This window comes from Nylanderia fulva, unplaced genomic scaffold (assembly GCF_048542155.1).
Source record: "Nylanderia fulva isolate GAGA-0341 unplaced genomic scaffold, ASM4854215v1 Scaffold21, whole genome shotgun sequence".
Taxonomy (NCBI): domain Eukaryota; kingdom Metazoa; phylum Arthropoda; class Insecta; order Hymenoptera; family Formicidae; genus Nylanderia; species Nylanderia fulva.
The window spans coordinates 652187-679709 of NW_028190275.1; the positions used below are offsets into that span (position 1 = coordinate 652187).

Consider the following 27523-nt stretch of genomic DNA (forward strand, 5'->3'; position numbering starts at 1 on the left):
TGAGATTGGTCAGAGTTAAACGTACGTGCTGAACAAATATAACTAGCATAACTAGCATTAATTGAACATTATTTTGGAGGAAAAGAATATGAAAAGCGTATTAAAAATTCAAACATATCTTCAATTATTTAATCTTTCTTGATGCGTAATTATATTAAAACACTTTTAAGATTTATAAAGAAAAATATGAATAAAGACGAACATTTTTTATCAGGTTTTTTAAATTTAAAATTAAAATTTGAATAAGTTGTTAATGTCTAGAAGTAACTTATTTCCGATATAACAATCAATCGATAAAAGAATTAGTTGGAATACCTAACATTCATATCCTCGAAATGACATTTCGTATCCTTTTTTTTTGCAAGAAAATCTGTTAAACGTTTTTTATTTACAAAAGTTAATTTAGTGCTGTCAATGAAATAAATACAATTTTATGTGTTATTAGTTATTTAAATTAGTGAATCTGAACATATGTCAATATTAATATTCTTTATACATTTATTAATACAGTAGTAGTAACCTACGCAATGTCAGACATAAAGTATTTATTGTTTTGATGAACACATATATATCCGTCTTTTAACCATTAAAATTTTATAATGTGCGAGATGTAAAATAGTGCAAAATTTATCAAATTTATCAACAATACAGAAAATATAACAATAGATTTTGCTCTATTTGATCTTAGCGAAACAAAAAAACAGACAACATCATGTTTTAAAGTTTGTAACATTAAATAACATTTTGGCCTTAAGTTTGATATGAGATCAACAATTCCGTTAAATTAAAATTGATATATTATTAACTTACATAAAAATCTCTGAATTTTTATTGACTATGCCATAAAAGCTATTAAAACTATCGATATAATTCTGTTTGAAAAAAAATTCTGTTCGTCATTGAACAAAGAATTTATTCAAAAGATTATTCGGCTGGAATCTTCTATAATAGAAGCATGGAATAAAGGCAGCAAAAAATTTCGTGTGGATAGTGAACTATGAATTTTTTTATGTAACTTTATCGAAAAAGCAATTTATCTCGAATTGAAATTCAAATAAGTTGTGTTTTATAAGTAAAACTTGTGATATATATATATGTATATATATAATATTTTACATTAAAAATTTTTTTTCGATAATGTATAAAAATATATAAATTTATTCTATTATTTATTGTGAAAATTTCATGTTTTTTTTGCTTTAAAATTGCAAAGCTGTGATATTTCTTTTATTCCATTGTTATAAGATGGAAAAGGAGATCGGGATGCCCTTTTTCGCAATCGTTTCTTCGAAGCTAGAGATGTAAGATGACGTGAAGCCCGACGATGTGCATAATGGAATGAAATTCTTCTATATGACTTCATAGAAAAATCAATCTATCTCGAATCTAAACTCACGTTCAAGCAAAACTTATACAAATATTTTGTATGTCAAAAATCCTCCAAGTCTCCCAATAATAAATTTCATATTATCATTAATTAATATTATCGATTTATTATTATTTATTGTTTGTAGTAAAGATTTTGTATTTCCAGATAAAAAAAGACGATAGATCTTTTTTGATTTTATTTTTGGAGAATAAAAAAGAAATATCCTTTTCCTTTTCGTAATCTTCATCCTATTATCGTAGAACGAAGAAAAGATGCCCTTTTTTCTTCGCAATCTTCACCCTATTTTTGCAGAACCATAGAAAGAAAGATGCCCTATCTTCGCAATTATTTTTTCGAAGCCGTGAGACGCAGAAACGACGCGAAGCCCGACGACGCCGGCGTCGTCGGCATCAGCGGCGTCCGTCGAGACGCCGGCAGGATCTCTACAAGGCGCATGCGGCGGAACTTTTCGGCTTGGGACAGATGCGTTCTCATAGAAGCCCATGTTCCCAGTTTACCCGACGACGTTTCCCACCGCACGACGCGCACATTTTCCTATATATACGTTAATGTGGTGTGTGACTATTTAAATATATTGATATATCGACAAAATATATTTTTCTCACGTGTAAACGTCTAGATCGTGGATCGTATTCGCGAAAGCTCGGAGCTCTTTCGGAGCGAATAGTAATATGCCCCGTTTGCATGTTACAAACTCAATCTTCTCGAAGAGCTGGAATTGTTAAAAAGTTTTTGAATGTTCTGCTGACAATGAGTGATTAAATTTAAATGAAGATAGCAAACAACAACGTACCAATTTTGACGAATCGTTTGAAACCTCTGAAGTGCTTTTTATATGTATAAATCTCTGACAGTTTGATTATCACATCCATAAAGCCAAAAATGAAAAATTCTTCGTAATCCCAATTCAATTTCAACGAAAATTACAAAATCTATTGTATTTTTTAGTTACAATCAACGGACGAGTTCGACGATTTAAAATTTTTCGAGGGTGTTTTAATTGTTATAGTTTCACACATTATTGAAAAAATTAGTGCTTCAACGAAATCCAGAGATTATTTATCTTAAAGAGAATTAATTCAAGAAATTAAATCACGTTTTTTGTAAGATTTTTTTTACGAATTTAAAGGATATCACAACTTAAGATAATGATGCAAATTTTGTAACAAATTTGATAAAAATGTTGTACAACACTGCAGTTATATCGAGAAAAAATATTTTGTCTTCAATCTTTGTTATTAAATTTTCTGTGTGTGGTGATAAGCGGAAAGATAGGAAAAGACAGAATTAATGATAAAATGTCGTATAGAAAATTGGATGATATATGTAATTTTGTTCTCTGCAACACGTGGCAATTAAATGCGCTGGCAACATTATATATATTTCTCAAACGAGAGTTCAAGATTATTCAAGAATTATTCAACTAGGAATGCCTTGTACATTTAATGAAATAGTGAAGTGCGAATCAGTGACTGCGCAATTAAATTAAATGGTAAGTCGACGTCTTTGATAATTTAATAACAACGCGATAGCAGTTCTAAAAGGACACGGAGAGGTAATTAAAAAAAAAATACACAAATAAGATATCTTTCTCTCTAACACGCGAGATATCTGGAAGCGTACAGAATCCTCCTGCATTAAATTACGATCGCTGAATCAGCTAAAATGTAGTAGATACGCTTGCTAGATTCGGGAGCTATTCAAGTCAAGGTTGAGGTGAGTAACGAATGTTACGATGAAATCGCATTCTTGCGAAAACACGCGCGCTGTTTATCAATCTCACTAAACTTCCGTATTTATCTCACTCTCGAATGTATCGCAAACTGTAGATCGATAAATTGATTTTTAATGCGCGGTTTGCTCGATTCGTGATCAGTCGTACGTGAAATAGTCGAAGAAAAAAATAAAAAATGTACAATTAAGAAATCCATTACAAAAGGCTATTAAGTGAACTGTAAATGCATTACGTTCTCGTTTTCACGTTAATGAAATATATATATATATATATATATATATATATATATATAGTTTGAACAGAATTGCGAACAATGAATGTGCCGCTTTTGTTCTCATTAGCATCAAACGTTTCGACGTGCCAATTGATGATAGCTTAAAGGTTCTCTTCAGAAAATGTATTACACGAAATAGCACGCGTACAGACAGTAATTCTCATGTATCTTTCTGATTGCGAGTTATTCAGTGAACTCGTAAATTCGTTCATCTTATGCACACAATTTGATATGGATTTCATCAAAACTTAATTTTCTATCATTGAGACATTATTATTGAACCAATTGAACAACTTATACACAAATGGATACAATGATGAATATAATAGCTATTTCCTGAAAATTGAATTAACGCGCACATAAAGCTTTCATAGAGTGAAATGAATATAAATTACTGCGAAATCCGGATAAAAATAGGCGAAATAATGGGCGAATGTGCACATTATTAAATGAAATCGTATCGATCGAGTGCGAAAACAGAACTGTTCGACTACATTCCTCTGAAAATGCAATTAAGTTGAATGTAATTGAACCAAAAGTGTAAACGGTTATGTCACCCGCTTAGATGGACGTTTGGACAGGGCGAAAAAATTTGTGTCGAACAAACACGGATGTCCGAACATTTAAACGTAATCCTGCGCTCAATACCTACGTTAATACGTGTCAGCGACGTTGGAAAGTCTTCCAATCGTTTTGCCGCGCGTTTCTCGCGGTGGAATGCGTCCGCGCTGCAACCGATCGTGTCGGATCAAATAGCTTTTAGTCCGACTACTGATTTCGGATAACTAAAATAGGCTGAACTTTCGACGCGTACCCCAGATATTTAATTCTGAAACGTCGACAATATTGTTTAAAATTTTTCCTTTTTTTTTTTTTATATACAATATATATTTATCGCTCTCACAAATTTAAAGAATCTCTGCCGATCTCTCATCGTTCAGTTGTAGCAAATTTTCGCAGGGTGACATTCTCGTGCGCGAGGAAAGAAAGGGAGAGCTTTTATCGAACAACAATATTGCTTATCACGCGCGATTCGAGCGTAATAGTGCGTGGAATACTATCGCGTTCGTGTCAACAATTTTAACGAGTCTTCGCGAATCTACGTGCCATACACGCATTCTCATTCAATAGGTTTTATCAGGGTAAGGTATACGTTATACACGAGAGAAAAAGCTGGGAATTTCCATCGGACAATTATTTAGCTGATCGCACTCGTGATTCAAGCATTCGGATAACTCTATAGCCCGGCATTGGCCTGGTCTATATCAACAACAAGTCACACCTACGAGTCTGGAGAATGGCCAATATTATTGCGACGTGCATTACGCGTTGATGCACATCGCGCAGCCGATCGCATTTCTGGAGCAACGAAGAGAATCATCGAAGAGAATTTCCTTCGACCATTAATGCAATCTCGACCTCGTGCAGCCATGTTCACATTTGAAGAACTGTCGAGCAGAGTTTCGAGATATCATCAGATACCGACGAGACTCGGCGATCTGTCTCCGCGACTCCGAAGATCAGTGTCGCCGACGATTTGGCCGAACCTGACAATCTACGATTATCAAAATCATAGTTTAGAGACGATTTTCGAGATGGAAGAGCTGGGTGGAATCTGCACCTCGCTATACTTTCTCCTGGATTTTTGCCATCTGTATTATATACCGTCCATCATTCTACTGGGCCTGGTAGGCAATCTCTTATCGTGCGTGGTTTTTCTCAAGACGCATCTGAAGCTGCGGAGCTCCAGTTATTACTTGGCTGCGTTAGCCACCGCTGATTTCGGCTTTCTCATATCTCTGCTCCTGGTGTGGCTTAACAGCACCGTAGGCTGGAGAGTCTTCAACAATGACGGCTGGTGCGAAACGTTGGTGTATGTCAGCGCGGTTTGCAGTTCGCTCAGCGCTTGGTTAATCGTCGCTTTCACCGTCGAAAGATTCATCGCCGTTCAATATCCGCTCCATCGACCGCATATGTGCACCGTCGCACGCGCAAAAACTATTATTCTGGTGCTGACGATATTTGCTCTGGCTAGCCACTCATATTCCTTCGTCACTGCCGGGGTAGTGAAAAATCAGGACGGCGACGAGGTGTGCGATTTGAGGATCGAGTATCTAGAAACCATGCGGATTATCAGCATTATTGACAGCATAGCGAGCCTGATTGTGCCGCTTGTGCTCATCATCGTGATGAATACCATGATCATGAGAAATCTCCTCAAGTTTGGCAGGCGATTCAACCAGGAGCCCGGTTACACCGCTAATTGCGCCAACAGGGAGAAGTCCGACATCAATCTCAATCAAATCCCGGTGAGTTTCCTTCGTAAATCTCCGTTCTTGATTGCATTTTGATGTTATGTATATATGCAGCGTATATGTCACTTTGATATATTGACTTTCCTTTCGCAAAAAGATTTCATTTTTGTCTTTGATGTTGAATCTTGTGTCTTGTATTTTTGCATATTATAAAGAATTTTTCATTTTAATTTGTTTTATTTAATATGAAGTTCAAATTCTATAACTTTGAAATTATTTTAAAAATAAAAAAGATTTTTTTTAAATTTATTAACTTACAATATATGTTGATTTTTATATATATTGAAAATTGAACGACTACATATTTTAATATATATGTATGTTTTAATATGTGTATATATATATATACTATGTAATAAACTTATATCGTGAGTGTGTATGTATATTAATCTATAATATATATATATGTATTATATTTTAGTAACATTAATTAAATGGTAAATATCTGTATATGTATGTGTGTATACACGTACATGAATATTTTCTACTTAATTGGTACTATTAAATGATTAATATATGCACACTCATTACATAAGTTTGCATATACAAAATTATTGCGGATGTTGGCATTTTGCTGAACAACTATTAACTGAATAAATATATTATGTATGTTAAATACTTAATGCACGTGCACACTTGATAATAATCGTTTGCATATACAAAATTGTCATGTAATGATGAAATCTTCTTGGACAACTATGAAATGAGCATATAATTATTGTACTTTTTCATTATAATTGTGGAAAATTTTTAATATGTGTAAACATATCATCAAAGCAGAATTTTATCGATAAGTGATTAACGATATATGATTTCGAAATTTGATTTTTATAACAAAAATACTGTAGATATTATCTTGTTCACGATATTGTTTTCTTCCACGTTAGGTATATTATTTTGAAATTTTGGAACCTTAGGATATAGCACTCGTGATATCGATTAGAAGTGTTTCTTCCCACGTATGTTGTCATAAATTCTTAAAAGTAAACAATGAAATATTGAGTTTTCCCCCTGCGATCGATCGTATATGCTGTCGGCGTGAGTAGAACATCAAAACGAGCATATATAATCTGAAACATCAACACAAATCTGGAAATAGTTTATCCACTCTCGTAATTTCTAAAGGATAGATTATGGAAAGAAGAAAAAAAAGACAGGCAAAAAATGATTTATATTGAAAACATATGGAACACGTTTTAACTGAGGATGAACATGAATTATTATTCCTTTTAATTGATAAATGTCAACAAGATATCACTGAATGGGAGAACATTAAAAAATGTAAAGGTGTCGAATTCTATTTTAAATCATCGCTTTTACAGACAAATTTAGAAAGTCGTGTCAATCTTCTTTTATTTCAAGCAAGATTTTTCTTTCTATCACCTCGATATAAAATGTATGTCGATATTCATATGTGGTGGCATTAGAGGAACGTGCCGCTTCTTCGAATGCGGTTCGTCGACTATTTTTGACCAACGTATAAATACTCTCGCGGCTTACATAACTAACCATTCATCTTTACGGATCGACATGCATGCATTGCTGGCGCTTCCTGCTATGCTCGTTGTTTATAATCACTCCTGTATATGTTATCGACATATCATGAATCGCGCGGAATCTGCCTTTTGCCCGGTCATTGATATCTAGTAGGTGGATACAAGGGGCGGGAAAGATTACAACGTAAATCTCGAGATATATCTGTTACAAATTAGATACATTATTGTAATCCACGCGAGAAAAGTGTATCCATAAAATGTTTCGAGAAAATATTTATGAAAAAATACGTAATCTGCGTTAAAAAGCGAATTATGATTGCATTTATTAACGCCACATCAAAGGAAAAATATTCAATATAGAGGAAATTAATATCTATAACAAAGTTAATACCTAAAACATTATTGATTTCTGAAACAAGTTGTCAAAAGAAAAAAATCAACTTTAGATTATGCATTTATTATCATAATATATTTTATACTTAAGTATAGAATTTGCTAATTTATATGTATTGTTTATTATTTAACATTTTTATTGAAAAATATTACTTATTTTATATTTTTAATATAAGTGTTACAAAAGTGATTTTGGGCAAAATATTTGAAAGCTTTATATGAAAATCGCGAGTGTAAAAAAAAGAACAAACTGCAATATTATGTATGTATACATAGAGTGTACACAATAATGTATTACATTTTTTAAGAATAAAAATTTAAGAAAATTAATTATAATTTATATTTTATTTTTTATTTATTTATATTTTTTTGTATATTATATTACTATAAAATTCTCTTTCGATTTATTTTAACGCTATCGTTGTGTAATCTATCACAGTATTCTATTTTACGAAACCAAACATAAAGGCAAAGAATGTAGGACGCAGCATTCTTCGTGTCACTATTCTTTGATAAAGGAACGCGTGCAAGTATATTAAAGGTTCCAATTTGCAAGCAAATTAAATTAAATGACATATTTGAGTATCAGTAGAACAAGTCAACGCTTAGTGTACTTTTTATCAAGCGAAATATAATTATTATGTTGTTTGTGTACGTATCAGTTGTCACATTAATAATACAAAGATGAAAAGAGAAAAACAAAAAGAAATTTAAATATACAGAATTAGTAGTTATTAGTAGTAAATAATTTGTTACTTACTAATTAGATTTGCATCAAAATTTGATTATCAAAGTCAATTTACCAAATTTACGTTCTACCCGACAAAATGTAGATACAATCGTTGAAAACAAATTCCAAAAAGATATTTTTTGTTTGATGATAATAAGTGTGCTTATCAACTCTTATGTTTTTATATTTTAATACATAAGAAGGCATAAATAAAATTATTTTAATTCAGTTATTCAAGTTAATTGGATCATGTATAAACATATACATGTATAACAGAGATTATAATAATATTGTTTATATAATTAACGATTTCAATAATTGTCATATTTAAACATTTATTTAAATAAAAACTTTGCTTTAGCAAGAGCACGAAAAATTAGTAATAATAATAATATTAAAAAAATTAATTTGTGAAATTTATTTTCTTAAAATGTATACATACATAATATGTATAATACTTACATACATACATACATGTGTGTGTCTGTGTGTAAAAGTTTATTATAAGAAATTATTTTTCTACAGATAATTAAATTAAAATGACACGAAAATATAGATTTAGATAATTGATACATTTTACATTTCCTTGTGCTTATAAGCACTTTCATGAATAAATTTAACAGCTTTGAAATAAATTTCCCGTTTCTTAAGAGTTTAAAGGAAAGCCAGATATAGATTTTAAATTTTATTGCTTTTCTGACGGAAAATCGAAGAAAAGAATTGAAGTGCACTTCAAACGGAACCATCGCTTATTTATACTTTGGTATTCAGAGCAAAATTCTCGTGCAATGCGCTCCTTTTATTGCCTATGTATGTACATTTAATTATTGAATATCCGCAATGTTTGAAATACTATACAGCAATATTATCTTTGTAATCAAACTACTGCTAAAACTTTTTTATTTAATGTACATATATTTTACTGAATGTTATTTAAATTAAAATACATATTTTATTATAACAAAAGACAGTCGTAATTTTAGAGTATCTAAAAGATATAATTATAATAAGTGTTATCTTTTAATAGTTTATAGTATATATATATATATATATATATATATATATATATATATATGTATGTATGTATGTATGTGTATGTGCAAAAAAAATAATATATCAATAATATCATGTTTTTATAAAACTTAATTTGAGAGAATAAAGTTATATGTCCATATATCCATTGTTGTGGCTGTTGTAATTAAAATAAAATCAAATGTGATTTTCATGCATTGCATTTGCATCGATTACATTAACACATCATAATATCACGTGACTACTTAATTCAAGAATCGTAAATATATTTTATATCAATTGGCACAACTACAAAGACTTCCTATTTTAATGTTTCAAAAAAAAAATATATATATATAATGTGTGCATGTATGTATGTATGTGTACATTAGCAACTGAAGAAATTATAATGTAATAGCATAATTAAAAATTACACAAGCTATTCTAAATTTATTACAACAGATTTTATCCTATGACAAATAAATAGCTAAATTTTTAACGGAAATTTAACAGAGCTTTATTGTAAGCTTTAAACCCTTAATACACTTCGACGAAAACTTAATATCTTCAATATGTTCTTTTACAAAAATCTGAAATTGATTTAATAAATTTATACTATTCTAAAATTAACGTAACCAATAAGAGTCTGCAATTTTATTTAATTATTGTAAGAGTTTAAATTAGTATATAAAATTAATGAATTATTCAACATTGCGTAAAATAAAAGATTTTAAAAGATTAAATTAATAAATAATAAAACTTTTATATCGTATCTCACTATTATTTTATATCCTTTTTTTATATCTCACTATCATATTTATTACATTACACAAACTAAAAGACAATTATTCGATTATATAATGATAATAAAAAATTTGACAAATAATTAAACAAATAAATTATATTTCTTATTGCTAGATGATGCGCGCGCGCGTGTATGTGTTTACAGCGATATCAATAAGATGAAAGATTAATAAGATAAAATAAAAATTTTCCCTTAAGTATATATAGATTTTATTTTGTGGAACAAATTAATTTGAAATATAATTATAGAGATATTTAAACTGTTTCGAATCCGTTATTCGTCCAAATTTAATAATACTAATTATTTTCGCGTTATTATATATATATGCAGAAGTAAATACATACATAACTTCTACTGACCATCTTTAAATACATTTTATATAAATTGTTATGTATGGGCAAATAAAAGATACGATAATTTATGATGAAAGTCCAATGTCAATATAAATATATCTCTTGTATAAAATAGGTTTATACATTTGTGGAAATAAACGGATACTGTATATCAAACATTAAATGTACATTCTCTCTTAAGGAATACATTTTGTATGAGTACGCGCAACATATCAGAATGGAATTTATTACCATCATGTTCTACTATACTATACTATAAATATGTGAAGTCTCTTTATAAAACATTTGTACGAAATACATATAGAATAATGTTTCTTGGCAAGGGAATTTTTTTAAGGAAAAATAACAGAAAGTGTAATAAATAATAGTTCAACTGCGAAAAGAGAGAAATTGTCATTTTCTTTCAAAATATTACATAACACTCAGATCGAGAGATGATAATACGATCATTTGTAAAATCGTATAATAAAACAAATTAATAAATTATATAACATTTTTGTAACATTTATATAACATTATTTTTATTTATATAACATTATATAACATTATATAACAAATGTTGCTTTATTTTTTGGAGAAATAAATAATTGTGAAATATTTTTTACCAGATGGAAATTTCTTTATTTTTTTTACACTTTTTTATATCGAATACATTTTATTTCAAATAAAAACTGCTGCGCTGATCACAGCTAAAGCCGTAACTTACAAAATACGTTCTTTATGGTGTTATGCTCGAAGTAAACCTTATAAATTATGGATACAGTTTATGTTTGCTCTCAACTCCCTGTCTGTTCGATAAGCATTCACTCGCAACAGGAGCAGTCGATTTTCTCGCTTGCACTTTCAACCAGAAACCGCCCTCCGCCGTCATAAAATAAGCCTTTTTGCTGAATATCATGGGGATCTTAGTTTTAATATCTAGTTTAAGATCGCAACGCCATAGTAAATGAAACAACATAACTTTCATTTCCATCAAAGCAAATCTGTTAGCTATGCAGATTCTGGGCCCAATACCGAATGGCATGTAGATCGAGCTGTCCACATCCTCGTTTAGAAATCTATCGGGATCGAATTTGTTTGGCTGCAAGTTCACGATGCACAGCATGACTCGGTATCCAAATGGAAGTGCCTGGTTTCACCGTGTTTGGTTTGCCATTCGGAATCGCTGATGGCAGTTGAAATTCCTTGACGCATACTCTGTCCAGGAAAGTCACTAACGGATATAATCTGAGAGTCTTATTCACTACGGCATCCAAGTACTTCATACTGTTGATAGTTTCGTAAGTAAGCTTGCCGTTAGTCTTCTTAAGAACATCGTCGATTTTCTCTTTCAGTTTGCACTGGATATCAGGATTAACAGCAATCTCATGTGCAAGGAAGCACATGGATGTTGATACAGAATCGAATCTACCGAAGAAAAAAACAAACGCCTGGGCGGTCGATATCGAATGTAAATTTGTGATCTTTGTTTCTAGTTTCCATCATCAATTGAATCATGTCTCGACGAGAAATTCCCTGCTCTTCTCTGACTTTTACCGCGTTACTGACAATGTCTTTAAAGAATTTCTCCACTTTCGGACTAAACATTCTTAATTTAAGAAGTTTCGTAAGCAGCGAAAAGTTTCTATTCAGGAAAAACATAAAGGATTGTCTGCCATCAAAGTTGAAAGAGTCTCTGCCGATTACAAAGAATTCATTGTTTGGATGTTCAAATGAATTCACGCTAATACCGAAGGCGCACGTGGCCACTACATCATTTGCATATCTGCAAAGTAGTTTTTTCATGTCGTAAGTTGTGCTAATCTTTTCGGATTCTATCACCAGAAAATTAGAAAAATTATCGGCGCACTCGCATACTAGTCCAAACATCATTTTCATCTTACTAGATGTAAAGCTAGGACTGAGACGTTTCCGGCGCCAGACATCGCCTCGCAAACCGAACAGATTTTTGTTGACCATTGTCTCGTTTTTATTCACGAAATTGCGGTGATCGCAAAAATGGTCGAAGTTTTTTATGGTGATTGTGCTGATGAGATCTGGATCACGGATCACAGACCGGCGTTGCAAACTCGTAAAAGCCGAAATATTTCGCATCCGGAAACAGGTTGTATACTTTGTGTACATTGTCTACCAAAGACATACGCTGGAAGATAAAGGATGTCATATTACCTAGCAACAGAATCATGCGACCTTCAGTCGCTTGAAATGTAACATTTTACTTAGGATAAAATAATATACACAAACACACGTTGTGAGAATAATCAGGATCAAAGTAGAGAGCTCCATCACACTGCTTTCGTAATTAATTACATGAGAAGAGAACTTTAGTCTTGCTAATATTACTAGCTTTTCGAGCTTACAATCGATTCTTTGAATATAACTAGATTAACATTAGTCATGAAAAAACGTACATACAATCCAGTTTATTAGCTTTGTAATTTATCGGTTTTTTTAGATTCTTTTATTCAAAAACTACTTTTTTTTAAATCAAAAGCACTGTTTTTACTATTTGAAAATTTATGTATGATTTGCGAGGATATAAAGACTGACTGCCTTCTGTCTGCTCTGAGACAATATATATTTATTATGAAATATATTGTTAGGAAATGCGTCGATATACATGTTTAAAGATCACTCTAAAAGTCTTCTTCTAATCGATTGTGTTATCATTGTCAAAATAATGTATTTACCAAGATTATTTTATGTATGAATAAAATTTATCGTTAATTCAGTTAGAGGTTAATGGTTATCGATGATAATTGATAATGTATAAGTTCTGTTACACATTCGTTCGATATTCTTAAAGACAAAAAATATTTCATACAATATTTTATTATTTATTCTTATAAATATATTATTATATCTGTATGTGCACTAATAGTAAAATTCCAATAAAATTCTAAATTATAAATATAAAAAAATTTGTAAAATTTTGTAGCTTTTTACAATAGCTTCTTATATTTTTGTACAGTTTTATTACAGTATACAATAAAGGTAATAAAAATAAATACATTTTTATTTTTATTATCTTTATTATATACTGTAATAAATATCTATAATTTAATAGATACAGTGCTATAATCAAACTACTGTAACAATTAAAAAAATTGTCCATTAAATATATATTTACAATATATATTTTATATGTTTAATATATGTTTTATAATACTTCATATTTATTATGTAATAAAAAAGCAAGACTTTTATAGAGAATGTTGCGTTTAATTATTTGTTATACTAATAAATAAATAAGCATGCCACTTTATTAATAAAATATATATATATATATGATTTATTTTGTACATATATGCAGATTAACAATGTTGATATAAAAATTATTTAATCTATTACACATAGTTCTCAAATCAATTATAAAATCACGTTCTTCATTAATTATATTCTTTGTTAGATATTATATTCAAAAAAGACATAAGTAAATTAATCGCAACAATTAATACACATATGAGATGTTTAAGTATTTTTGTAGGAAAACTTGATAATCTTTGATTTATTGATTTTCTTACAAATTGTCGAATTAATATTGTATAATTATATTATTATAATGACTTATACTCTCATCTCTTTTTTAGAACATTTTACGCAGATTTTTATCATCGTTACTTTATATTTTTTTATAGCATAAATTTAATAAGTAAATTTTTAAATGTGTTATTTTTGTTACAAACACACACACACATATATATATTCAATATACTGCAAATATAATTTATATTATTTATATAGTTAAAAAATGAATGAAATAATAACTCGCTTTAACAGTGTTTCTACTCATTTTAAAATGCCTAGGCTGAAACATTCAATGTTAATTTATTTATATTACACAGAATATATTCTGCACAATATTACAATGCATATAAAATATATAAATTGTCTACATATAAATGAAGATATACATAACACAAAAAAGAATACGTCAAAATTGATAATATTATAACTGATGTATTTCATAAAAATATTTTCAGTATTTAAAATAAATATATATATTTTTGCAATATTGAATCTTCTATATCAAATGTTTTAAAAAATATTGGAAAAAAGTTGTACATATATGAATTTACCACTTTAAAAGTTGTATTTTAAATACAATTCCATGCTTGAAATAAAATTACAAATATAGTTAATTTTTGCATTCGCTTTCATTCGATAAGCTTTCATTCGATTATGTAACAGGAGCTTTTGATTTCCTCGCTCGCAATTTTAACCAGAAACCGCCTTCCGGCACCATCAAAAAAGTCTTTTTGCTGAATGCAATGGGAATCGTAGTCTTAATAGCGGGTTCGAGTTCGCAACGCGATAGCAGATAAAATATCATGATCTTTAGTTTTGTCAGAGCAAATCTGTTACCTATGCAAATTCTGGGTCCGATTCCGAACGGCATGTAAACGGAATTATCTACTTCATTATTCAAAAATCTATCGGGATTGAATTTGTTTGGTTGCGAATAATATTTGGAATCGCGATGCAGAGAATAATGCGGGATCCAAATGTTATCTCCAGGTTTCACTGTGATCGATTCGCCATCCGGAGTCGCAGGTGGTAATTCAAACTCTTTGACGCATAATCTGTCGATAAAACCTATCAATGGGTACAATCTGAGAGTCTCGTTTATTACAGCGTCCAAGTACTTCATTTGGCTGATGGTTTCGTAAGTAGGCTTGCCATTTGACCGAGTGAGAACATCGTCAATCTCAGCTCTCAGTTTGTTCTGAACATCAAAATTAACTCCGATTTCATGTGTCAGAAAGCACATGCCTGTTGATGTCGAATCAAATCCAGCGACGAGAAAGATGAATGCTTGAGCAGTCATTTCGTCGATATCAAGAGCAAGCTTCTGATTTATATCTCTTTTATCCATCATTAGTTGAATCATGTCCGGGCGAATAATTCCCTGTTCGTTCCTAGTCTTTATTGTATCAGCAATAATCTCTCTAAAGAAACTCGCTATTTTTGGGCTAAATATTTTCAATCTGAGAAGTTTTCCAAGTAACGGAAAATTTTTATTTATTAAGAGTTTGATAGGGACATTAATGAAGTTAGCAACTTCTTTGGCGAGAAGAAGAAACTCGTTGTTTGGATCCTTGAACGAATCCACTTTTATGCCAAAAGCACATGTGGCCACTACGTCGTTGGTGTATCTGCTCAGCATATCTTTCATATCGTACGTCTTACCGATGTTTCCAGAATCAGTTGCTAGGAAATCGGCCAAGTTCTCTGCACACTCAGATATTAGTTGGGACATTATCTTTATTTTCCCGGATGTAAATGAAGGACTGAGAAGCTTCCGCATCTCGCGCCAATGATCGCCCTTCAAGGCGAATAGATTTTTACTGACGAGCGGTTCGAGTTCTTCGTTTGTTAGATTTTTGTGGTCGCAGAAGTTGTCAAAATTCTTGATGGCAATGCTGGTGACTACTTCCGGATCACGGATCACATAGACTGGCGTCATAAACTCATAGAAACCGAAATACTTCACATCCGGGAACAGATTGTATACTCTGCGAATGTTTTCTGCCAGACACAAACGTCGGAAGACAAAAGGCGCCATGTTTCCCAAAAACGGAATCGGTTGTGCATGTGGAATCTTCAGCCGCTTGAAATGAGACAGCTTGCTCCAAATAAAATGATATAGACATAGACATGCCGTGACAATAATCAAAATTAAATTAGAGAGGTCCATTGCTCTGATTTTTCAATTGATACGTCAGAAGAAAATGTTGTAATGTTTTGCTGTTTATAATATTATATAATAGTTTTTGTCGAAATAACGAACAGTTTCTATATTCGATTTTTATACTAAAATCACTTGCGTACAAAATTAGAAATTAAAAATAAACAGATAAAACTGCGATAAAAATTTATTAGTTTTTATCGCCTTTGGTTTTATCAAGAGTAGAAAGAAAATTTTCACAATCAACAGATGCTATTTCGATTCCAACTACTATATTTTATTTATTAGATACGTCTATCATGCGCGAACTGTAAAGACTGACTGCTACTTCTGATCAAAAGCAATTTCTTTTTAACTGCATTGATTTATACGTCACAGATAAATTATCTGAAGGATTTTCTATTCGCTATCATTGTGTTAACTGTTTGCAAAATTATTTTTATTGTACGAAGCTCGTCATTCATTAATTCAGTTAGGTTAAAGGTTAATTTGATGATGTAAATGCATATACATATATATATAGCTTTTATGTCACATATTAATGTCACATTGAAGATTTTATTCTTGAACAATGCAATAGAATGTTCAAATTGATATTTAATTATTTTAACTATTATTACAATCTTATATTATAATATATATATATATATAATATTATTGATTAAATAATATAGTAAATTAAAACTTATATTAATTTTAGACTAGTAAATTTAAATTATTAAGGTTTTATTATAAAATTACAAGAATAACGTAATAAAAAAAATTTTAAAAGATAAATGCGTGCGCGAATAAAAGTGTTTTTTCTTACCATATATGAGAAAGCAATAACTTAATTTAAATTTTGATCCATCAACAAATAATGATATATTCGAAAAAAACATTAATAACATAAAAATATTAAATGTAGTACCTATAAGGCGTTCATAGAAAGTATAAAACAAATTAAGGCAGAATTTTTAAACAAAACATTAACAATGACTATATGAAATGTAATAAAAAAATGCGCGAACTGGTTTTATAACTTCATTAATATATATGATAGATACTCGGCTCTTTGTCGAAATATTATTTAACATTTCTCTTCTAACAAAAACCGAGATCATTATGCCCTTTCAGCAAAGCAACATGTGTTTTCATTGTTCATCGCATTTGAATTTGCTCAATGAAAAAAAATAATAGCGCGTGTACATTAAATTTTGTGTTTAGTTGGTAAAAATAGTATGAAAACTTTTGAAATGTAAAAAGTAATTAACGCCGAGAATGCTTTAAGAGAGAGAGAGAGAGAGAGAGAGAGAGAGAGAGAGAGAGAGAGAGAGAGAGAGAGAGAGTCGTACAATCGTTTTCAAATGGCATAAAAGATTCAAAGAAGGAAGAGAATCGATAGAGAATGATGGTCCATAATCCGAGATCCACGTCCATTTTCTTCGAAATCGAAGGAATTTTTGCATCATGAATACGTTCCTATAAGACAAACAGTGAATCAGGAATATTATATTAAAGTGCTGAAGAGAGTGATTGAAAAACGCTGTTCGACGCAAGAGACTGGAAAAATAAAGAACTAGCTCCTAAACGCTGCATCATGACAATGCTCTCTTATTCCAACCCCGGTTCCGTACAAAGTCTTTGACAAAATACAGCATCCCTGTGATTCAACAACTGTTCACCTGACTCCTTAAGATTGCTGGTCCCTCAATTGAAAATGATGCTGAAAGGGAAAATATTTGACGACATTGAGATGATTTAAACGAATATTATATGATAGAGTATTTGAAAAACATTGTGAAAAATTTCTCTAAAAATATTTATATAAAAATATTCTCAACAAAGGCAAAATCGCTGATATAATAATATATAAACATGGAAGGAGAGTAGTTTGAAGGAGATAAAGACTGCGTTCCCTTTGACGTTTTCAGTTATAAACATCTTTTGTCTTTGTTGCACATTGAATATTAAACGAAAACAGAAGATGCTTATAGCGCTGAAAGCGTTCAAAGGGAACGCAGCCTATATGTTTTATTGCTAATAATAAGGTTTGCTACAGAAAGTTTCTAACAGAATCAGTCCTCATATTTTTTATTACATCTCTATATATATGTATATGCGTTAAAATGTTAAGATTATAATTTATTTATGTTTTGCAAAATGATGCGTATGTATAATATTACAACATACCTATAAAACTTTTCTTTATCAAACTGTCATTAATATATAAATGTATTTATTATAAACATATCTTTTAACAAATAATAGTAATGCAAAATCAACATTTAATATTACTTATAAAACGGGTGGGGATGCGTATTTAAAATAACATAAAAAATTGAGCGAAAAACAATTGTATATGAAAATTTATATTAATTATATGCTATGAGAACATTTCTAATATTTAAAAAAATATATATTTCTTTTTCTTTAAAAAAATAAAGACATGTACTACTAATATATATACATACGTAAGATATATAAAGATTCATATACAATATATATATATATATATATATATATATATATATATAAGTGTGTAAAATAATTTTCAGAAATTTTTATTTTTGATAATTTTAATTTCTTTAGATTATATATAAATATTTATACTAGAAAAACCCTATATATTTGATAAGAATGCCTATTTTAGATATATAATAATGTCAGGCTTAAAATGCGTATGCTATTCATATATATGTATATATATAATTAATCTCTGTTCTCAACTCTGTTTAATAAACATTTTTCTACAGATTTTTCGATTTTCTTGCTCGCAACTTCAACCAGCAAATTCCCTCCATCATTGTGACAAATGACCATTTATCCAGTGTTATGGGATTTTTGGTTTTAGCGTCAAGTTCAAGATCACAATGCCATAGTAGATGAAACAACATAATCTTCATTTTCAGTAGAGCGAATCTGTTACCTATGCAAAGTCTGGGTCCAAGACCAAACGGAACGTAGACCGAATTGTATACCTCGTTATTCAGAAATCTATCGGGATCGAACTTGTTCGGCTGCGGATAATAGTTAGGATCGTGATGTAGAGCGTAAGTTGAAATCCATATGCCATCTCCAGGCTTTAATGTGATCGATTTGCCACCCGAAGTTGCCGGTGGCAATACGAATTCTTTCACGCACAGCCTGTCAAGAAAACCTGCTACCGGATACAATCTGAGAGTTTCATTCAAAACCGCATCTAAGTATTTCATGCTGTTAATGGCTTCATAAGTAGGCTTGCCATTGGTTTGTTTGACGACCTGATCGATTTCTTCTCTCAATCTGTTCTGAACATCAGATTTGGTAGCGACTTCATGTACTAGGAAGCACATAGCTGTTGACACAGTATCAAATCCACCGAAGAAAAAGACGAATGCTTGAGCGGTCATTTCTTCAATGTCGATTTTAAGTCCTTGATCATTCTTCCTGCTCTCCATCATCAATTGGATCATGTCTGGTCGAACAATTCCCTTCTCATCTCTAATTTCTACCGTACTGCAGACGATATCTTTGAAGAACTTTTCCACTTTCGGGGAAAACATTCTCAACTTAAAAAGCTTCGTGAGAAACGGAAAATGAGAATGTATGAAAAACATAAGCGATAGCCGGCCATCGAAGTTAAAAGTATTTTTGCCAAGCGAGAAGAACTCATTATTTGGATTCTTAAACGAATCCACGCTGATGCCGAAAGCGCACGTGGCCACTACGTCGTTGGTGTATCTGCATAGCATTTCTTTCATATTATATGTCTTACCAATCTTTCCAGATTCTTTCACTATAAAATTGGTGAAGTTATCGGCACATTCGCACATAAGTCCGAACATCATCTTCATCTTACTGGATGTGAAAGCTGGAGTGAGAAGTTTTCGCATCTCGCGCCAGTGATCGCCTCGTAGACCGAATAAATTTTTACTTGCCATTGGCTCGCTGTCGTCCACGAAATTACGATGGTCACAGAAGTTGTCAAAATTTTTAATAGCAATTGAGTTGATCAATTCTGGATCGCGAATTAAGTACACTGGTCTTGTAAGATCGTAGAAGCCGATATATTTTGCCTCCGGAAAAAGATTGTGTGCTCTGGATATGATTTCCGGAAGAGAAATACGTCGGAATATGTAAGGTGCCATGTTACCGAAAAACGGAATCGGTCGTATATGTGGAATCTTCAGCCGCTTGAAATGAGATACTTTGCTTAAAGCAAAGTAATATAAACATATACCTACTGCGAGGATAGTCAAGAGCAATGTAAATAGCTCCATCACGATGCTAATTTTTTAAAATTTATTAGAAGAAAATGTTGTTGGTAGTTGTTCGTCACAATTGAAACAATTTCTATGTTCGATTATATTTGACTACTATCAACAATATGAAGAAAGAAAAATTTAAATCGTTGTTAATTGTGTTCTTCTATTTAATTTTTACTTTGAATTGTCATTAGAATTGTCGCAGATTGACAAAATAATTAATTGTTTGATCGAGATCATTCATCATTCTCGATAAATTATTTAACAAGAAGACACATGCTTTACGCTCGAGATTTTACAACTGACTGCTTGATCCTTGTTCATCAATATAATATAATCCCCCGATTACTGCCAGTACTGACAATCTACAGTGTATGTAACATAAACTATAGCATTTCAGTACTGCAGTGAATACTGCAACACAGCTTAACTTATCTAATTGTAAATATACAGATATAAATATCAAAAGGCGCTACTATCGATTGTGACTTGACAGATTTATTTTTATTGAAATAGAAGACCTGTTATTAAGTGAATTGGGTTAAAAGTTAAGTTGATGTATGAAGTTTTAACAATGTCTTACATATATGTATAATTTAGTAGTCTTGTGACATAATAACAATTTTTGGTTAAATTATGTTTAATATATGTTTGTTATTTAATATCAATATATAAATTAAAAATATATAACACTTATATACAAACTTATTTTTCTTATGGCTTCTTAATTTTTATGGTTTTTGTATAAGTTAGCATTTGTTTGATTTCTTAACTTATCACAAAAATGCAGGAAATAAATAATTATTGTTGTTATCATAATTCATGATTTATACGTTCTTCTTTATTATTGGCCACGCTTTTAGATATATACCGAAATTACTATATAATATATTGAAAGTAAATAAAAATTTCTCTCACGTTTATTTCTTTATTTCTTTAGGGGGTTATAGAGATTTATGAAATTAAATCTCAAGTATGAGATATTTCATGTTTAAAGTCTTGGTAGTAAACCAAGAATAATATGTGACTTGTGCACATTTCGTTTATTTCCAACGAAAAATTAATTTTCGTCGGAAATATACGCAAGAAACATCTGCGTATGACTCTTAATCCTTTCTTATTTGTATTTAATAAATAAAAATTGTTAATATAAATTTAACATATATAAGATAGGCAATAAGAGCCAAATCGCGGATGACAGTGCGTTATTCTAAACGAAACTAAATTTTTTTTTTTTTTTTCCGTTAGAATTAAATACCTGTGCACAAGGCACCAAATTTTTACTTGGGCACGGCCAAGATATAAAATTGGAATAATCTCTACAAGAGATTTTTTTTTTTTTTTTTTTTTTTTTTTTTAATTCCATGTATCCCCTATTCCCCCTAAAGAAATAAAGTGCGAGAGAAAAATATAGATCCGAAAGTCGCAGAATCGGGAATCGATTCGGATTTATATTCTCTCGCACTTTATTTCTTTAGGGGGAATAGGGGATACATGGAATTAAAAAAAAAAAAAAAAAAAAATCTCTTGTAGAAATTATTCCAATTTTATATCTTGGCCGTGCCCAAGTAAAAATTTGGTGCCTTGTGCACAGGTATTTAATTCTAACGGAAAAAAAAAAAAAAAAATTTAGTTTCGTTTAGAATAACGCACTGTCATCCGCGATTTGGCTCTTATTGCCTATCTTATATATGTTAAATTTATATTTATATTACAGAGCCTAGTTAAACTCTTAAAAATTGTTAATATTTTAAAGCTAAATGATGATATTGACAGAAGTAAGTTCATACATCAGCAGTTAACATTTAACCTTATTCTTAATAACAAGTCTTGAATCGATAAGAATAAATTTTTGCGAAGTCATAGTCGTGTATGATAGGGCCTCTCGATATTTTATATCTGCGTCCTTGGAAAAGTTATTAATTTTATCTTGACAAGAAACAATCAGTTAAACAATTAATCTATTTACACATACACAAGTCTGTTATACATACTTATCGATATATATAATGTATATGTATGTATATAAAAAATAGCATATATATATATATATATATATATATTTTTTATTACATTATATATATCTAATTTATATATTATATATTAACTGTATATAATTATATATCTATTAAAAAACATTATTTATCTCTTGCGGCGAATAAAATTATGTACATAATTGAAATTCGGAAATTAAAATTAAAATATATAATATATGTATAATAAAATATAAAATATAAAATTAAAATGTGTTTAATATAATACTGTAGCATTATTTATATCTGCATTATTTTGTGATTAAAATTATTGAATTGCATTTCTTAAATTTGTATTAGTATTTTACTTTCAGTTTACTATACTAACAATAATTTGCTATCATAATTAAACTTGATAACAAAACTGAGTTTGATTTTTGAGTCGACACAATTACTGTTATATGTAACTTTCTACTATTAATAATCTGCTTATACATATTAAATTTATGTAGTGTGTAGATACATATATATATATATATTATTTCGTTTAATCTAACCAAATATAATTACGCACGCGAAGCGAAGTTATATTATTCTTTGATAATGAAACCTTAAAAATTGCAACGCTTGCATAAAACTATTATTGCAATGCATGCATAGAAATATATTTATTAATTACATGATTCATAAAAATTCAATATTTAAATCTTTAACAGAAAATACGAACAAAGAAATAAAATTTTCTACAATAATCTTTTGTGATCAAATATCTACGCTTTCATTAGACTTGCAAGAGACTCATCTATACCCCTTACATCCATCACGCTGCGCGGCTCGCGCGAAACTGATTTTCGTGCGGGGCATCGCGAGCGCGGGACCGATGGTCACATGACCAGAGGGACCACTGATCACGTGATCTCGGTTTCGCGCTCGCGATACCTCGCACGTAAATCAGTTTCGCGCGAGCCGCGCAGCATGATAGATATATGGGGTATGGAGTTTCGCGCGAGTCTAATGCAAGCGTAGATATTTGATCATAAAAAATTCTTGTAAACAATTTTATTCTTTTGTTTATATTTTCTGTTAAAGATTTAAATATTAAATTTTTATGCGTTGCATAATTATTATATTTTTTATGCATTGATTGCAATAATAATTTTATACATGCGTTGCAATTTTTAAGGTTTTATTATCAAAGAATAATATAACTTCGCTTCGCGCACGTAATTATATTTGATTAAAATAAACAAAACAAGAAAAAATATATAAAGAGATGCTTACATATAAACAAAATAGTTCTTAAACAACACAATAGAAATTCGGCAAATCAAAATTATGTATATAATAGAAATTCAATAAATCAAAATTATATACATAATGGAAATTCGCGAATTAAAATTATGTACATAATAGAAATTCAATAAATTAAAATTATATACATAATGGAAATTTGTGCATTAAATTTATGTATGTACATAATAGAAATTCGGCAATTTAGAATTATGTAAATTATAAAAATTTGGCCAATTAAAATTATGGTCATATATTCATAGCATCAAGCAAATGTCATCGAGTGAAGATTTGACAGTTGTAAAATAAATAATAAAAACAATATCAATGGCTTGTGGCAAACGCTTGTGTTGTTTAGGTATATAAATATTATTTATATAATACATACAATTTTAATATAGAATATATTCAATTAATATATTTAAATGAAGACTTAAAGTAAAAAAATTACACATCAAAATCGATAAAAATGTAATTGTGCTTTAAAAAAGTATTTTTAATACTCAAAATAAACATATAATTTTGTCTTGCTTGTTTTAAAAAGAATAAAAATACGTATTATTTACAAAACAATTTTTTCTGAATGTTTTATTTTTTTATTCTTAACTTTCCTATTTTATGTTCTTTTTAGCAGAAACATATGTCTGCGTTTAATTTATAAAATATTTACTTTAAATATAATTTCATGCTGAGATTAATTTATAAGTGTCTGCGCTATCTTGATCTCTATTCTTAACATTATCCAATAAACACTGTGCAATAGGAGCTTTCGATTTTCTCGCTCGCAGTTTCAACCAGAAACTATCTCTCGCTCTCATGAACTAAGCCTTCATACTGAATACCATGGAAATCCTAGTCTTAGCATCAAATTCGAGATCGCAACACTACATCAAGTAATATGATCTTCATTTCCATTGAAGAAAATTTGTTAGCTAGATTCTGGGTGCGATGCCGAATGATATGTAGATTGAACTGATGACATTACTGTTCAGGAATTTATTGAGATCAAACTTGTTGTAGTTGCGAGTACATATTTGGAATATATATGTATCTGAAGTATATGTATATCTGGAATCACGATGCAAAACATGATTTGATATTTAGATACTATCCGCGTTTCATCATAATCGGTTTACTAACTAAAATCACTTGTGATAATTCAAACTACTCTTTGTTGCACAATTTATCGAGAAATGTTATCAGTGGGGGCAATCTAAAAATCTTTGCGATGTATTCTAAGTACTTTGTATCGTTGATAGTTTTGTCATTGATCTTCATTAAAACATCATTAACTTCTATTTTTTAAATATCAGAATTAATCTCATATATCAAGAAGTACATAGACATCTTTATGAAATCAAATTCACTGAAGAAGAAGAAATGAGAAGATGAGAGATTCATTTCCGATCTTTTCATCATATCGCAGGAAGAAATTCTTTCTATTCACAAAAGAATATGAAGGACTGTCTGTTATTAAATTTAAAAGTCTTTATGACAAAAAAATATTTGTATTAGGTATTAAAATAAATTCATATTGATGCTAAAAATGTATGTAATTTCCATATCGTTGATATATTTACTGAATAGCCTTCTTAAAAAAATTTCCCATTTTTTAAATTTTCCATTATTTTTCTCTATTATTAAATTAACGTAAACATCAGCGTAAACAGAAGAAAAAAGATAGTACAATTTTGTTATTTTATAATTTAACTTGTTTTATCATTAAAATTTAGATTAAAAAAGAGTTTCACTATTAATTACAAAATACTAATATTTTATTAATTCAATTAATTATCTAATAAAAGAGACGTATGAAATTTTATGACTGCTTCACGTCTATCACAAAGTAGAACTAATAATTTTTCAAAGTGCGCAGATAGAAATGTCACAAGAAATTGCCATTGATTTACTGTGTCCTTCGTCAATTTATTCTCACCAATGTATGTAGCTTGTTATTCTTTAAGTGATTTAAGTTAAAGGCTAATATTGATGATAAGTCTTATTTTAGCAACGTTGTTGTTCACTATTCTTGAAAATAAAAAATTAATAAATATTTAACAAATATTTAATAAATATTTATAAAATATTTAACTCAAAAAAACAATGACGTTATAATCAATTTACAAGAAAATGATAAGTGTATTATGATATAATTAAAATAAAAATTACTTTTGATATAAAAAATATAGAAAAACAATTTGATTAGTTGTATTAATTTTATTTATTAGTTTAATTACTTTAGTTACAATTTTTTATAACAACGTTTTAGATATCAAAGATATGCGATATTTTATTTGTTTTGATTGATGACAGGTATTAACTATTAACATAATTATTTGTTTTACTTTTAAACATTTTAAATTAGTTTTATTACGGCGCTATTTGTTGATATTCATTGATTAAATTAAATTTAACGAAAAATTTCATAAATCTTTTAAGGAAAAATGTTTTTTAATTACATACTGAAGTAAATGTTAATTTCTATAGAATTATAAAAACTGAAATGCAGTTAAAATTCTGATGAAATCGACTTGTTCCCGCGACGAGCATTTCAATGGTATCAGTGCAACACGATAAAATTTCAACTTTTTACTGATGTGAAATTTCAATTTAAAAAACAGTGAATAATTGTAATTTCTACGATATCAATGAATGTAGTTTTTGATTGGTAAATAATAATCATTTTAAGAAAATGATCTATCTATGAGGCAAATAGTGGTTTGTAATTTGGAGCACGTATCTATCAAATGAACGAGATAATGATGGAAACGATGAAGAGAAATGGTACTATATAAAGAATGAGCACTTATATGCTATCATAGTATGATTGGCACCCCAAGGACTCTTTAAATACTCGTATTATTACTTTATACAAATGTGAGATCGTGTCAATAAATTATTTTGTTATTGCGCGTATTGAGTTTTTTATATCATATATATATATATTTTATTTGATATATTGATTAATATATTATTTTTTTATATAGCAATTGTGTATAAAATGTTTTATAAATAATTTTATCTATTCTTATGAATTGTTTCTATTAAATATACATATAAGAATACAAATAATTAATATATATATAATTGAATAATTATATATATATATATATATATATATATATATAAATTAAACATATATTTGTAATATGTGATATAATAAACATATATTTGTAATTTAAAATAAAACTGCAAAGAAAAGAAATAAATATATAAAAAATTTGTTGTCTTTCTTAATAGTTAAAAATTACTGAAAGTGTAAAATCATATCACGTAATAATTTTTGCGTTTTTCATTAAACAAATTATAATGATAAGAATACTGTCAAATTTAAATTTTTGAAACGATATAAAAATTATTAATGAGAATGATCATAATTGTTTAAAAATACAGTGTAAAATAAATCACCTTTAAAAAAAGGTAAAAAAAGGCGACCAGTTAAGGGCACGCCATTAACAAAAATTATCCATTGCAAACCCATGTACAATAGAATTGTATGAAAAATTATCGATTATAAACCCATGTACAATCGTAACAAAAGTAATGAAATAAAAAAAAAATTGCGCCAAGTGAAAGTAGAAACTTGTACCAGTGGAAAATTAAAGTTGCAGACATATATAGAGTCGTATAATGAATCAATAAAAATTTAAATTTGCAAATGTAGAATTGTACCATAAAAAAACTTATCTTTTAAAAAAAAGATAAACAAGATGCCAAGTCCATGCGCCATGTGAAAAGTGTTAAACAAAAAAGTATTTTTAAGTAAAAAAATCTATCAATTGACAAAAATTTATGTTCTAAAATTAATATCTCTACAAAAAGTAATGTCCAATTATTGCGCAA

At 29.4% G+C, this 27523-nt stretch overlaps 2 protein-coding genes and 3 pseudogenes across 5 annotated transcripts in view; 1 reads left to right on the forward strand and 4 right to left on the reverse strand.

Moving 5' to 3' along the window:
• The window catches only part of LOC114930627 (dynein axonemal heavy chain 1), a 97084-nt gene that overhangs the window by 35418 nt on the left and 34143 nt on the right, over window positions 1-27523 (reverse strand).
• The window catches only part of LOC114930552 (uncharacterized), a 32811-nt gene continuing 7138 nt past the window's right edge, over window positions 1851-27523 (forward strand). Inside the window, exons 1-3 of one of the 4 annotated variants that reach the window (XM_085482562.1) lie at window positions 1895-1943; window positions 2339-2882; window positions 4531-5708. In XM_085482562.1, the coding sequence (XP_085338688.1) occupies window positions 4806-5708 (903 nt within the window). In that variant the 5' untranslated portion in view covers window positions 1895-1943; window positions 2339-2882; window positions 4531-4805. Of the gene's footprint in view, window positions 2883-3457; window positions 5709-27523 lie in introns of those variants that run through there. The other 3 variants (XM_029302351.2, XM_029302352.2, XM_085482563.1) reach the window with 3 other exon arrangements.
• LOC114929071 (cytochrome P450 9e2 pseudogene) lies at window positions 11098-13621 on the reverse strand (annotated as a pseudogene).
• LOC114930550 (cytochrome P450 9e2 pseudogene) lies at window positions 14573-16535 on the reverse strand (annotated as a pseudogene).
• On the reverse strand, window positions 17760-20738 carry LOC114930551 (cytochrome P450 9e2 pseudogene; annotated as a pseudogene).